The 14,488-nt window shown below is 51.5% G+C and overlaps 1 protein-coding gene across 1 annotated transcript; it reads right to left on the bottom strand.

Moving 5' to 3' along the window:
- Nucleotides 1-1,262: 1,262 nt before the first annotated feature.
- Nucleotides 1,263-4,340, bottom strand: LOC125536367. The gene is made up of 3 exons (XM_048699567.1): nucleotides 3,123-4,340; nucleotides 2,094-2,231; nucleotides 1,263-1,765 (listed from the first exon to the last, which is right to left on the bottom strand). The coding sequence occupies exons 1-3, from the start codon at nucleotides 4,255-4,257 to the stop codon at nucleotides 1,464-1,466; spliced, it is 1,575 nt and encodes a 524-aa protein (XP_048555524.1). The 5' UTR covers nucleotides 4,258-4,340; the 3' UTR covers nucleotides 1,263-1,463.
- Nucleotides 4,341-14,488: the final 10,148 nt, after the last annotated feature.

Here is a 14,488-nt window from a genome sequence, read left to right as displayed (position 1 = left end):
TTCCAAATTGACTTGAAGCCAAACAGCACAGCCCTTGATCAGGTCTTGAACTCCATCCTTGGAATAGCAGGCGTCACAAGGCCACAAGGCAAAGGCCTAGAAAGGAATGAGCCAATGGATGAGCTGTCGCAGGCACCTGCACAGTTGCACTGCACCTATAGCCAAAGGATCAGGTCACACTCCAACTTGTGAGAAAGATATGCATAGCATGTATTAGTATCTAACGCTACAAAGATGTCATGGCAGCGACTTCCTTACGGTTATTATTACAGAGAACAATTCAGAAGATACTCCATGAAAATAGGGCATGACCGACCATGGGAGGTCAGGTCAGGTGTGCAGCCAACGTCTTCTAATTGTGGCTCCTCTGATGTGTGAACCATAACCTACACACTTCAGCAGAGGCCCTCGGCTTCTCTGCTGCATGCCTTGCAACCACCCAAGTCTCAACTCTCAACCAACCTTTGTTTAGCAGTCAGCACACACACAGGATCCAGATATGCCTGACTGCTCCGGCAGCCAGTGCAGTGTTGCTAAGATTAGCCATGAGAGGGTTCTGAAAGATAGGGGCTCCAGATGGGTGGTTTTTTGACCGGGTGAGCAGGCAACCACCAACTTAAAAACGGCCATAAAGTGTGGCTAAACAACTTGACTTTCTAGCCTGATAGAGGTGTCGAAAGGCGCTAATGACTCCGCGCAATGTTGGAAGAGAGGGCGGAGTAGCGCAAGCAAAGGTAGATTCCACTGTATGTATGTGGATTCAAGGGTGTGATTATTGGAAAGGTTGATTGGTTAGTGGGCAATATATCACACCGGCCAGGCTTGGGGTATACTCTTCACAGAAAAGCTCAAGCTTCTTGCACGGCCTGGAAATGTGCCAGTCATGGAGCTCTGTCTAGGGAACGATCTTCGCTCTCATCAGCCATCGATCTCTTGTCGATTTGTCATGCCGCTTGATTTTTGCAGTAAACCGCCATTGGGTTGGTCACCGAAAATTGAAGATTGTCATGTGTAGTTGGGGAACAGGAAGAAGTTTTCTAACATCAAAAGTAGGGTGGTTAAAAAATGATGCAAAACAATCAAACAAAATTGATAAACCATGTTGCATTACTAGCTGTCAACTACGGAATACTTAGCTCTGACCTGACCACCAACACCACAAGTTTCTAACAATGCAGGCATCCTATACTGCATCCTTTAGAGGAAGAGGAGAGGACACTCATAGCATAATAGACAAGGATCTTATTAAAACTCTAGTCAACTTAGTAAGGAAAATAGCTCGCATACTCATGAGGAACAAGGGTCAAGAGGATTCGGTACACTTCATGAAGCAGTACTCAACTAGCCCTACAACCAACTTACAAAAGCATGGATCACCAGTTCATAGTCACGAGCCGTTTGTACAAACATGATATAAAGTAGTTAGCTTTCCCACGTTGTCAAGCGGTTCACCTTCTATATACCTACGGAAGTTCTTCATCACTGGCATCCAGATTTGCACCGTCTATTTCGTTGCCTGTAGGAGCAATGAACCGGGTACCTAGCTGCTGTGTTAGCTTCAAGGCACTACGAAAGAGTGGGCAGTCTGCTTTATTTCCAGGAACACCATTGCTCCGAAACCATTTTGCCCAAGCTTTGCTAAGCTTTGATCTTGTCTCGGTCTCCTTCTTGAATATCACGTCAATTCGTGTTTGTTTTAGTGCGCGGCTAGGCACAGGATCTGCATCCTTTCCTTGATCTATGTGCTTTGACATGCCGACCGTACCTGCAGGGCGAGAAGAGAATGAAAGAGTCAAACCCCAAGTCAGACCAACCCACAATATCCCTGCATTCCAAATCCCCGCTTCGAAACTTAGTAATGAAATTGGCACACACAAACCTGTTATTTTATTTTATTTTTATTGTAAAAAGTTTGACAGGAATGAGGTAATAACAAATCAGTAACTAGCAGAGCAGCAGGTGAAATCATATTTCAAATTAACGACGTTGCTAACAGCAACCCACAATTCAGTTACTAATCGACCTACCAAAGTCCAAATCTCCGATGTATAAAGGATTACAGACCCATAAATTCCAAGATACATGTACGTTACCTCCATCCGGTAAGGTTTCACTCGAGGTAGCTGCTTCATTACCTCCTACTGCTCCTACACCCCATGAAGCAAGGAGGTAATCATTTGCAAGAGGTGCAAAGAGGTCACCAGTCCTATCGCATACTGCCAAGTCACTCACTAGCACAGAGAAATGATATCATTAGACTGGGAAAATGGAAAAAAGGGGGACAAGAGGGAAGACACACCTCATACTCTTGTCTTGAGTGTTAGTGTGAGTAGGTGACAGATGAGTTTATTGCAGAGAAAAATGATAAATGGTCGTTGGTGTGATATTGTGGGAAAAACTACTGCTTTTAACAGAATAACTGTAAGAACTAAAAGCAGCAAAGGGGAATTGAACATCCAAAAGTGAAAATGTTGCAAGAACATTGTTTCATCGCTTAACCTAACGTTTTAACATTTTCTCGGCACACACACACACTAACTAGTCAGTAACCAAGAACTTATAATCTTCAGCCTAATGCAACAAGATAGGAAATATGCAGAAAATGGCTATATGAGATGTATGATTAATAGAAAGATTTCTAGAGATGAACATTATATCACGGAAAAAAATGAATGAATAATATTACTAGATTTGTGCTTCGAAATGGGCCAAACAACCACTAAATTGCTTACCTATAATAGCACACTATCAGAGTTTAAACTTAATTTTAGTTTGCATCTCGCAAATTTCCAGCTGCCATGTGCAGCCCATCCTCAAAAGATGTAATATTGGTACATACGAACGGACATAACCATCGTATAATGTCTGTATAGAAAGAAAGCAATAAGCTTTTGATTTTAACGATTTTGCCAGATTCTGTGATGGATCTATATACAATGTCATAGAATAAATTAGTTAAAACTGCTTCCTCTCTCTGAAGATGAGAATATTTAAGTGCCACAACATAGTATAGTTAATCAGTTACAAACACTTCGTGACAATGAAGTTATTCCAGCAACCAAGTGCAAATAATTTGGCTATTTCCATGTTTCTGTTTTCTGGAAATGTGAAGAGCGAAATACCTGCAGTATAGAAACTTTTGTACGGATAATAGGCGGTGGTCGTGAAATTATCTTTGCCAAGATTTCTGAACTGCATTGTCTCAAGCTGAATGATGCAGACACCAATATCTGTCTTTACATAAATCGCACGATCATCTTCATCGTACCCCAACATGAGATTATCACATCCTCCCATAGGCCCTAGACCAAGGATTGTGTTCAGTTCGAAGGTCTTCTGCAGCACCCATCCAGCAACACCATCACAATCGACTTCCCTCTCCCACATTTCGAATTTTTGGTATTCCAAGGCAGCAAGGCCAAAACTGCCATCATCTGTCGACATGATCTTAAAGCTGCTCGAGCAGTTATAATACATGAAATCCGGCATCTCGATATTAACTAGGCTATGCCTATCTAAATCAAACTTGAGTATGCCATCCTCATTGCCATCAAACACCCAATAAACAGAATCCCCTACAAGGGTACTGGGACGGTTCAGCTCACACATATACCGAATTGCTGCTGTTGAGATGAGCTCGCCCCATGTTCCAGTCTCCGATGAGTAGACCGAGGCAAATGCTCGTTTATTGTCATCGTGGATACCTATCAAGACCACCTGAAATGGGCTGGTGTGGCAATCGCCGTGCACGTGGCCTTCGTCGCCGGAAACACAAATCACAGCGGCGTTGAAGACGCCAATCTCCTTTCCGTGAAACACTGGTGGAACGACCACACAACGGCGGCCTCCCGTGGCGGGGTCAAACAGCACGACCTCGCCCAGCCGTTGGGCGAAGAAGACGACGCGCCCATGGCGGCAGTCGAATATGTCCATGTTCATGCTGCGGACGTCTCGAGGGAAGAAGCGCTCGTGCGGGATGTGGTCTGGAGGGTCGAGATCGGACCTGAAGTAGGGGGACCCGGTGTGGCCCATGACGAGGCCGAGGAGGGGAGGTTTCCGGTGTTGGTCGCGGAAGCCGCGGAGGAACTGGGGGTCGGTGACGACGTCGCGCCACTGCTTGCAGACGACGGAGAGGCGGGGAAGGGTGGAGGGCTGAGGTGGGAGGAGGAGGAAAATCTTCCGTAGGAGGTCGTCGTCTTCCAGCGCCGCCGGTGGCGAGGCGGGGCGTGCACGGCGGCGGCGGCGGCGGCGGGTCATGGTGTCGTCGACTGGATGTGGTGTGGGGGTGTGGAGTAGTGGACTGTCTACTGTTTGTGGCCCAGGTCCGTCGAAGCTTTCGGCCAGGGCCGAAGAACCAGCCCATGAGATGTCTAATTTCAGTGTTTTGAATTGGTTAAATCAACATTTGACATTTTCTCACGTTTTACTACGCTTAGAGCATCTACAGCGAGACCTCTCAAACCCGCCTTATACGTCCGGACGGGCCGTCCGGTCACTGACCGACATGTTTTTGACCTAGATGGACGCCTCAAACGGGCTTCAAACGCCTTGGCTAACCAGCACCTGGGGCGGATATGGGGGCGCCCGGGCACGCCCGCCACGTCGGACCCGGCCCATGCTGGCCCACCCAACCCCACTTATATTTGTCCTTATCTCTCGCCGGAGCAAATCCTAGCCACTTCACTCCCTTTCCCTCCGCCATCCAAACTCATCATCGACGCCGTCTCCGGCATGGCGGGCAGCGGATCGGGCTCCGACCAGTCCGGATCCATCGACTGGGGTGTCCTCCTGTGTGGGTTAGAGGAGGCAATGGCAGTCTGCATTGCACTCCGCCGCTCTCGGGAGGACAGTGCCCAACCGACGGACGGATCCTTCCGCCGCGACGCCATAGTGTCGGCTCACCGTGCGCTCGGGTCTCTGGTGCTAGATCCTCGCGGTCCCGGCAGCCGGAACACCTCTCCTTCCCTATCACTGGTCGGGCAGACTATGAGTCCCACCGGGTATGGGTGGCCCGCCGTGGGAAGGAGAGGATAAGGTCCGTCGAGGCCCGTATCATGGTGGAAATGGTGGCGGCGGAGGCGGCTGATGCGGCTGCGCGGGCGGCCGCGGAGAAGGAAGCTATCTGCGCCCGCATTGTGAAGAAACGACAATGGAGGAACACGCGCGCCCTCGCCCGAGAGCAGAATCGGGCGGTCCGTGTAATGGCCGGACTGGCACCAAACGAGGAAGAGGAGGACAGCGACGGCGACGAGCAGATCCGGCTCAATCTGTACTACGTCTTCGACTGGCACTTCCGCGAGAAGGACGACAAGGGTGCCGAAAAGGGCAAGGGCAGCCGTGGATGAACTCCACCATAGCCAAACATGCCAAATTTTGGTAGTACGATGGCATGTTTAGTGTAGTGTGATGGAGTAGCCGGACAATGCGTGTGCGTCGACGTAGCTGCATGAGTTTGTATGAAATTGAGATATGGTAATTGAGGTGTCCGTATGTGGGTTGCATTTTTGAGGAGTGCTCGGTCGCGTCTGCGGGCGTTTGAGGGGCCGGATTTACCAAGTCCGACTGCACATGCTCTTACTCTCCTCTCGGTGATTCCAATCGTCGGTGAATCCGTCGAACATTCATATTTGTTCTTATATATGCCGATGACATCATTGCTACTAGTTTACCTAATGGAGCAGTGTCAGCCTTGTTTAAGGATCTGGGTCTGAGTTTACTCACAAGTATTTGGGAGAGTTGCATTTCTTTTTAGGCATTGAGGTTAATAAGTTCAGTAATGATATTCATCTATCTCAAACAAAATATGCAACTGAACTGCCGAACAAAATTGGCATGGGGAAATGCAAACCTTCACCAACACCTTTATCCAGCTCAGAGACTTTATCTCTAAAAGAAGGAGAACCTTTGGATCAAGAGGACATCACTGGTTACAGGAGTTTAGTTGGTGTCCTTCAGTACTTGACTCTGACTCGACCTGACATCTCCTTTGCAATTTATAAAGTGTGTCAATTTCTTCATGCATCTACCACAACTCATTGGACTGCAGCCAAATAGTTCTTGAGGTATATTGAGGGAGTCCTGGATTAGGGGGTGTCCGGATAGCCGGACTATACCTTCGACCGGACTCCTGGACTATGAAGATACAAGATTGAAGACTTCGTCCCGTGTTCGGAAGGGACTTTCCTTGGCGTGGAAGGCAAGCTTGGCGATACGGATATGTAGATCTCCTACCATTGTAACCGACTCTGTGTAACCCTAGCCCTCTCCGGTGTCTATATAAACCGAAGGGTTTTAGTCCGTAGGGACAACAATCATACCATAGGCTAGCTTCTAGGGTTTAGCCTCCTTGATCTCGTGGTAGATCAACTCTTGTACTACCCATATCATCAGTATTAATCAAGTAGGAGTAGGGTTTTACCTCCATCGAGAGGGCCCGAACCTGGGTAAAAACATCGTGTCCCTTGTCTCTTGTTACCATCCGCCTAGACGCATAGTTCGGGACCCCCTACCCGAGATCTGCCGGTTTTGACACCGACATTGGTGCTTTCATTGAGAGTTCCTCTGTGTCGTCACTTTTAGGCCCGATGGCTCCTCCGGTCATCAACGACGATGCGATCCAGGGTGAGACTTTTCTCCCCGGATAGATCTTCGTATTTGGCGGCTTTGCATTGCGGGCCAATTCGCTTGGCCATCTGGAGCAGATCGAAAGCTACGCCCCTGGCCATCAGGTCAGATTTGGAAGTTTGAGCTACACGGACGACCTCCGCGGAGACTTGATCTTTGACGGATTCGAGCCGCAGCCGAGCGCGCCGCACTATCACGATGGGCACGATCTAGCTCTGCCGCCGAATAGTGCCCTGGAGGCCGCCCCCGCATCAGCTCCGACCCTTAATTCGGAGCCAACTACGCCAATCGAGGATGGGTGGTTGGACACCGCCTCGGGGGCTGCAATCTCTACGGCGATCGAGCCGAACACCAGCCCTATTCTCTGCGAAGCCCATGACTCCAAGGAGCCGGACTCCTCTCCAGACTCCGAGCCCTCCGCGCCCCTACCGATCGAACCCGATTGGGCGCCGATCATGGAGTTCACCGTCGCGGACATCTTTCAGCACTCGCCCTTCGGCGATATTCTGAATTCACTAAAGTCTCTCTCTTTATCAGGAGAGCCCTGGCCGGACTATGGTCAGCAAGGTTGGGATGCGGATGATGAAGAAATTCAAAGCCCACCCACCACCCACTTCGTAGCCACTGTCGATGATTTAACCGACATGCTCGACTTCGACTCCGAAGACATCGACGGTATGGACGCCGATGCAGGAGACGATCAAGAACCAGCGCCTATAGGGCACTGGAAAGCCACCTCGTCGTATGATATATACATGGTGGACACCCCAAAAGAAGGCAATGACGATGGAACAACGGAGGATGACCCCTCCAAGAAGCAGCCTAAGCGCCGGCGTCAGCGGCGCCGCTCTAAATCCCGCCAAAGCATGAACGGTGATTCCGGCATGGGAGATAATAACACCCCGGACAGTGCCGAAGACAACCACCTCCAGCAAGATTCAGCACAAGAGGATGGAGAAGCCAGCCCTCATGAGAGAGCGGCAGACAGAGAGGTCGAGGACGATAATTATATGCCTCCCTCCGAAGACAAGGCAAGCCTCGACGATGACGAATTTGTCGTGCCGGAAGATCCCGTCGAACAAGAGCGTTTCAAACGCAGGCTTATGGCCACGGCGAGCAGCCTCAAGAAAAAACAGCAACAGCTTAGAGCTGATCAAGATTTGCTAGCCGACAGATGGACTGAAGTCCTTGCGGCCGAAGAGTATGAACTCGAACGCTCCTCCAAGAGCTACCCAAAGCGCAGGTTGCTACCCCGATTAAAGGAGGAAGCACCTAAACCTACATCACCAGCGCATGATGCGGCCGACCGGCCACCCCGTGGCCGCGACAGAGAGGCCTCTCGGCCCTCCACTCAAGCCGAACCCCGGCGCCGCTCAAAAAAATACCAAGGCACGGGAAAATGCGCCAGACCTGCGAGATATATTGGAGGACAAGGCAAGGCAAACAAGATCGATCTACGGATCGCGTGGGCGCCCCACGACACGAGACGGTAATCGTCACTCCGGATACAGTAAATTCGGCCGGACCGAACACAGTAGACAAAGCTCATTTGAGCTGCGTCGTGATATAGCCCAATACAGAGGCGGCGCACACCCACTATGCTTCACAGATGAAGTAATGGATCATCAAATCCCCAAGGGTTTCAAACCCGTGAACATCGAATCATATGATGGCACAACAGATCCTGCGGTATGGATCGAGGACTATCTCCTTCATATCCACATGGCACGCGGTGATGACCTACACGCCATCAAATACCTCCCACTCAAGCTTAAAGGACCAGCTCGGCATTGGCTTAACAGCTTGCCAGCAGAATCGATTGGTTGTTGGGAGGACCTGGAAACCGCATTCCTCGACAATTTCCAGGGCACTTATGTGCGACCACCAGACGCCGATGACCTAAGCCACATAATTCAGCAGCCAGAGGAATCGGCCAGACAATTCTGGACACGGTTCCTAACCAAGAAAAATCAAATCGTCGACTGTCCGGACGCAGAGGCCCTAGCAGCCTTCAAGCATAACATCCGCGACGAGTGGCTTGCACGGCACCTAGGACAGGAAAAGCCGAAATCTATGGCAGCCCTCACGACACTTATGACCCACTTTTGCGCGGGAGAAGACACCTGGCTAGCTCACATCAATAACATGACCAAGAGCCCTGGTAATTCGGATACCAAGGACAGCAGTGGCAGGTCGTGTCGCAACAAGCAAAAGCGCCGCATTAACGGCGACAATACTGAGGATATGGCAGTTAATGTCGGATTCAGAGGCTCTAAACCCGGTCAGCGGAAAAAGCCATTCAAAAGAAACACTCCGGGCCCGTCCAGTTTGGACCAAATACTCGACCGCTCATGCCAGATACATGGCACCCCTGAAAAACCAGCCAATCACACCAACAGGGATTGTTGGGTGTTCAAGCAGGCAGGCAAGTTAAATGCCGAAAGCAGAGACAAGGGGCTGCATAGCGATGACGAGGAGGAGCCCCGACCGCCGAACAACAGTGGACAGAAGGGTTTTCCCCCACAAGTGCGGATAGTGAACATGATATACGCAACCCACGTCCCCAAGAGGGAGCGGAAGCGTGCGCTAAGGGACATATATGTGATGGAGCCAGTCGCCCCAAAGTTCAACCCATGGTCTTCCTGCCCGATCACTTTTGATCAAAGGGACCACCCCACTAGCATCCGTCATGGCGGATTCGCCGCATTGGTTCTAGACCCAATTATTGACGGATTTCACCTCACTAGAGTCCTTATGGACGGCGGTAGCAGCCTGAACCTGCTTTACCAGGATACAGTGCGGAAAATAGGCATCGATCCCTCGAAGATTAAACCCACTAAAACGACCTTTAAAGGTGTCATACCAGGTGTAGAGGCCAACTGTACAGGCTCAGTTACACTTGAAGTGGTCTTCGGATCTCCGGATAATTTCCGAAGCGAGGAGTTAATCTTCGACATAGTCCCGTTCCGCAGTGGCTATCACGCACTGCTCGGGCGAACCGCATTTGCCAAGTTCAATGCGGTGCCGCACTACGCATACCTCAAGCTCAAGATGCCAGGCCCTCGAGGAGTCATCGCGGTCAATGGAAACACCAAACGCTCTCTCCGAACGGAGGAGCATACGGCGGCTATCGCAGCGGAAGTACAAAACAGCCTCTCAAGGCAATTCTCCAGTCCGGCCATTAAATGTCTGGACACCGTCAAGCGCGCCCGGAGTAACCTACAACAAGACCGCCTGGCACATTCCAAGCAAGGGTAGCAATGCGTCCCCAACCCCAGCCCTCGCAAACTTGTGAAACCAGTGTTGCGCGTACATAACTACGCTCTGGAAATACCATGGGCACAGGGGGAGGGGCACCATCACGGCACGCCCGCAACGCGGCTTAAACCGCACTAGGGGCTGCCGATTTCTTAATTTTCTCTTATTTTCAGGACTCCATTCTTTGGAAGGCCTGTCCGGCAGTACAATTGCCGCACAAACGATACAACCAGGGAAGCAGAAAGCTATGCCGCACTATGGAAATCTAAGGTGGTCTCTATAACAAGCAGTATACCTGTCTCACATACCATTCTGCAGCTCGCCCCTGGAAAGGACATGTTAAATAGTCCCATCTTTTGCTTATTGCACTATTTGTATCGTTCTGCTTTGATCGCGGCTTTTTTAAATAAACAATGCATAGCTTCCGTCTATTATTGCATTACTCTTTTTTATGAATATATGTTCATTAATGACATGTTGCACCCGTACACTTTGGTACGGCCAATACACTAGGGGCTTAAGTACCCCACAATACGGTGTGAGAAGTCCGAACACTTCCACAAGTACGGCACCCCGAACTTACAGCATTATATGCATCGGCTCCGAATCATGTCTTGGGTCAATAGTTGGGTTTGCCCGGCTCCTATGTTTTGGTACCTTACGTTCCGTTATATCGGCTAAGGTAGCACTAGGAGAACTACTGCGATTGTGCCCCAGTTGAGCTGGGCTAAGCACCTCAGTAGAGAAAGCTAAAACTGACCGGCATGATGAGACGAGAGCTAGTCGCTGTTCGAGAGGTTTTCGAGTCCCTAAAGACTTATGCCGCTTAGAGCGAGGAGTCGGCTTTTTCCGGCCTAGGCATGGATAGCGCCCCGAACTCAGTCTTCAGAACACTAGGGGCTTCGCCGAAATTTAAAATTATAGAATTCTATGGCTAAGTGAGAGTGTTCAAGCATTATAGTCAGATTTCCTTGTTCGTTGTGTTGAGCGCCTCCCTCGAAGGACCCAAGAATGGGAAAAAGAGCGCTCATGTTTATCCCGAACACCCCAGCACTCGTGGCATGGGGCAGAAGCTGATGACTCGCCATCTCTCAAATTTGATAAACGGCCGCACAGAAGGTAATATTTTAAATTCAAAAGCGTTGCTTAGCGCATACGAACAAGTTTTCAGCGTACAGGATCACAAATGTGAGTTTACTCAAAAATTACATCTTTGGAGCATTCATCCGCTATAAGGTGGGCACCCTTCAGGACGCCCTCATAATACGCTTCCGGGACGCGATGCTCCTTGCCCGGCGGTGGCCCGTCCTTCACCAGCTTCTCCGCATCCATCTTGCCCCAGTGCACTTTAGCACGGGCAAGCGCCCTACGGGCACCTTCGATCCAGACGGAGTGCTTGATTACTTCAAGCCGTGGACAGGCATCCACCAGCCGCCTCACCAGCCCGAAGTAGCTCCCAGGCAGAGCCTCTCCAGGCCAAAGCCGAACTATGAGGCCCTTTATGGCTTGTTCGGCCACCTTGTGGAGCTCGACCATTTGCTTCAGCTGGTCTCTCAAAGGCACCAGGTGTCCAGCCTCAGCATACTGAGACCAGAACACCTTCTCCGTCGAGCTCCCCTCCTCGGATCAGTAGTAGGCGGCGGCATCAGACGCACTGCGGGGCAAATCTGCGAATGCTCCTGGCGAGCTCCGGACTCGGGTAAGTAACAAGTAATTCACTTTCACGTGCTTGCTTTGCATAATGAATGCCTTACCCGCCGCTATCTTCTTCATCGCTTCAATTTCTCGGAGGGCTTTCTGGGCTTCGGCCTTGGCAGACTTCGCACTTTCGAGGGCTACTGCAAGCTCGGACGCTTGCGTCTTTGAGTCAAGCTCCAAACTCTCGTGTTTTTTCACGAGAGCCTGGAGCTCTTTCTGCACCTCCTCCACCCGCGCCTCCTGCTTACCTCTCTCTATGCGCTCCGCGCCCGCTCTGTTTTCGGCCTCGGACAGCGCTTTCTTAAGGGTTTCCACCTCGGTCGTGGCCCCTATAATAGCACGTTGATCCTGTCATTTTTTGCAACCACATCTTCTCTATATACTTGCGCAAGGTATTACTTACCTTCCTTCTCCTCGAGTTGCCTCTTGGCATGGCCGAGCTTGTTCTCGGACCGCGCGAGGTTTTGCTTCAGCATATCCACCTCCACAGTCAGTGCGGCAGAGGCCAGCAGCGAAGCCTGCATACGCATATTGACTTGATTATGTTAGACTCCTGCGAATATTATTAGATCCTCTATTCGGCTTTTATTTCCGAACGCCGAACAAAGCATCAGGGGCTACTGTCTATGCGGTAATATTTTTACATATTATTTACTTACCTCAAAGCCTGTTAGAAGGCTGGCACAGGCTTCAGTCAGTCTGCTCTTGGCGGACTGAACCTTCTGGATCACCGCACTCATAATAGTGCGGTGCTCCTCGTCGATGGAGGCGCCGTTAAGCACCTCCAGCAAATTGTCCGGTGCCTCCGGTTGGACGGAGGTTGCCGGCTCGATAGGCTTGCTCCTCTTGGAAGGAGGCTTCCTACCGGAGTCCGGAACCGTTGAAGGTTCCGGCGCGGTGTCCAGCTCAAGGCCGGACTTGGAGCCCTTGGGGGTTCTATCCCCTTTGCGCCTGGAGTCCGGGAGGTCGCCTTGCGGCGCCTCCAGGACCACCTCCTCCTGGCTTGGAACCTGTTGGGACAGCACCTCGGCGTCGTCCGTAGGGTGGGGGGATGTAGCGGGCGGAAGTGAATTCACGTCCGACGAATCCAGGGAGCCGCTCGACGACTTGTCGAGCCCGGCCTTGGGCGGACTGCATAGTCATATTCGGCGTAAGGAGGAGCTGTGCAAGAAAGGAACACTATGAATTGCTCTGGTATCCAAATACTTATGATCTCGCCAGGGGCTTGGCCCTGTGCGGCCACTCCTCTTCGCTGTCGTCGGCGTTGGTGGAGCAGTCCGGAGGAAGGGTCTTCCCCTTCTTGGACCCTTCGGCCTCCCCAGTTGGGGCGGCCTTCCTTTTCTTCCCTCCCCCCGCTGGAGGGGGAGAGGTCTCTTCTTCCTCCTCCTCGTCTTCACGGGAGGAGCGTGCCTTGGAGTCATCGGATGATAAATCCGACACCTCCAGGCGCCGGGCACTCTTTCGAGTCCCCGTGGCCATCTTCTTGGCCTTCTTCTCCGGCACCACATAGGGTGCCAGAACCAGCAGCTTCGCCAAGCGAGCGTCCGCTGGGCCTTCGGGCAAAGGAGCCGGACATTTGATCTATCCGGACGTCTCCTGCCAATCCTGTCAAAGGTAAGGGAGCTTAGATCCCGCATGGAGTCAAACTATGAAAAACTAATACCCTGTAAAAGGTAAAAATAGCTTACCACATTAGCGTGACGCTGCGTGCTGAATCCGCGATCCTCGGTAGCGGATGCGGGGGCCTCGGCGCCCTTGAAAAGCACCTTCCAGGCATCTTTGTACATCGTGTCGAAGAGCCTGCTTAGAGTCCGGTGCTGCGCCGGGTCGAACTCCCACAAGTTGAAAGCCCGTTGTTGACACGGGAGGATCCGGCGGATGAGCATAACCTGGACTACGTTGACAAGTTTGAGCTTCTTGTCCACCAGGGTTTGGACGCATGTTTGGAGTCCGGTCAGCTCTCCTTTTTTTACCCCGCGATAGGCCCATCTCTTTCCAGGAGGTGAGCCGCATAGGGGGTCCGGATCGGAACTCGGGGGCTGCGACCCATTCAGGGTCGCGTGGCTCGGTGATGTAAAACCACCCCGATTGCCACCCCTTTAGGGTCTCCACGAAGGAGCCCTCGAGCCATAGGACGTTGGGCATCTTGCCCACCATGGCACCTCCGCACTCCGCCTGGGTGCCGTGCACCACCTTCGGCTTGACATTGAAAGTCTTGAGCCATAGGCCGAAATGGGGGCGGATGCAGAGGAAAGCCTCGCACACGACGATAAACACCGAGATGTTGAGGACAAAGTTCGGGGCCAGATCGTGGAAATCCAGGCCATAGTAGAACATGAGCCCCCGGACAAATGGGTGGAGAGGGAAGCCCAGTCCGCGGAGGAAATGGGGGAGGAACACCACCCTCTCATGGGGCCTAGGGGTGGGGATGAGCTGCCCCTCTTCGGGAAGCCGGTGCGCAATGTCGTTAGACAAGTATCCGGCCTTCCTCAGTTTTTTGATGTGTCCCTCCGTGACGGAGGAGACCATCCACTTGCCTCCCACTCCGGACATGGCTGGAGAAGGTTGAGGTGGGGTGTGCGGACTTGGGCGCTGGAGCTCGAGTGCGCGGAAATGGATAGGCAAAGGAGGAAGAAGGCGTGGATGAAAAGGTGGATCCTTATCCCCTTATATGGGCAGACGCGACTATGCATCCCCACCAGCCTGGTAAAACTCGCTTATCTCCCAAGCACCGTAATCAATGGCGCGGTTGGGTTACCCACGCCCGTATTGATGAGAATCCCGGAATAAGGGGACACGATCTCTGCTTTGACAAGACGTGCCAAGGAAACCGCCTCGCTAAACACGCTGAGGTGGGACAGTAAAACGATTCGAATAAAGACTTGGCCGTGGTGTGATGTCACACTAC

The sequence above is a fragment of the Triticum urartu genome, chromosome 2, assembly GCF_003073215.2.
Source record: "Triticum urartu cultivar G1812 chromosome 2, Tu2.1, whole genome shotgun sequence".
Lineage (NCBI taxonomy): Eukaryota > Viridiplantae > Streptophyta > Magnoliopsida > Poales > Poaceae > Triticum > Triticum urartu.
The sequence above is the reverse complement of the archived record's forward strand: the minus strand, read 5'-3'. Positions and strand labels throughout refer to the sequence as shown.

What these genes read in the sequence shown, in the direction of transcription:
- LOC125536367 (XM_048699567.1), bottom strand. Translation starts at nt 4,257, where the DNA reads ATGACCCGCCGCCGCCGCCGCCGCCGTGCACGCCCCGCCTCGCCACCG. An exon ending in CAAAAGTTTCTATACTGCAG is followed by an intron (nt 2,232 to 3,122) that starts GTATTTCGCTCT and finishes TCTCTGTGCTAG; the next exon opens with TGAGTGACTTGGCAGTATGC. An exon ending in TGAAACCTTACCGGATGGAG is followed by an intron (nt 1,766 to 2,093) that starts GTAACGTACATG and finishes CTCGCCCTGCAG; the next exon opens with GTACGGTCGGCATGTCAAAG.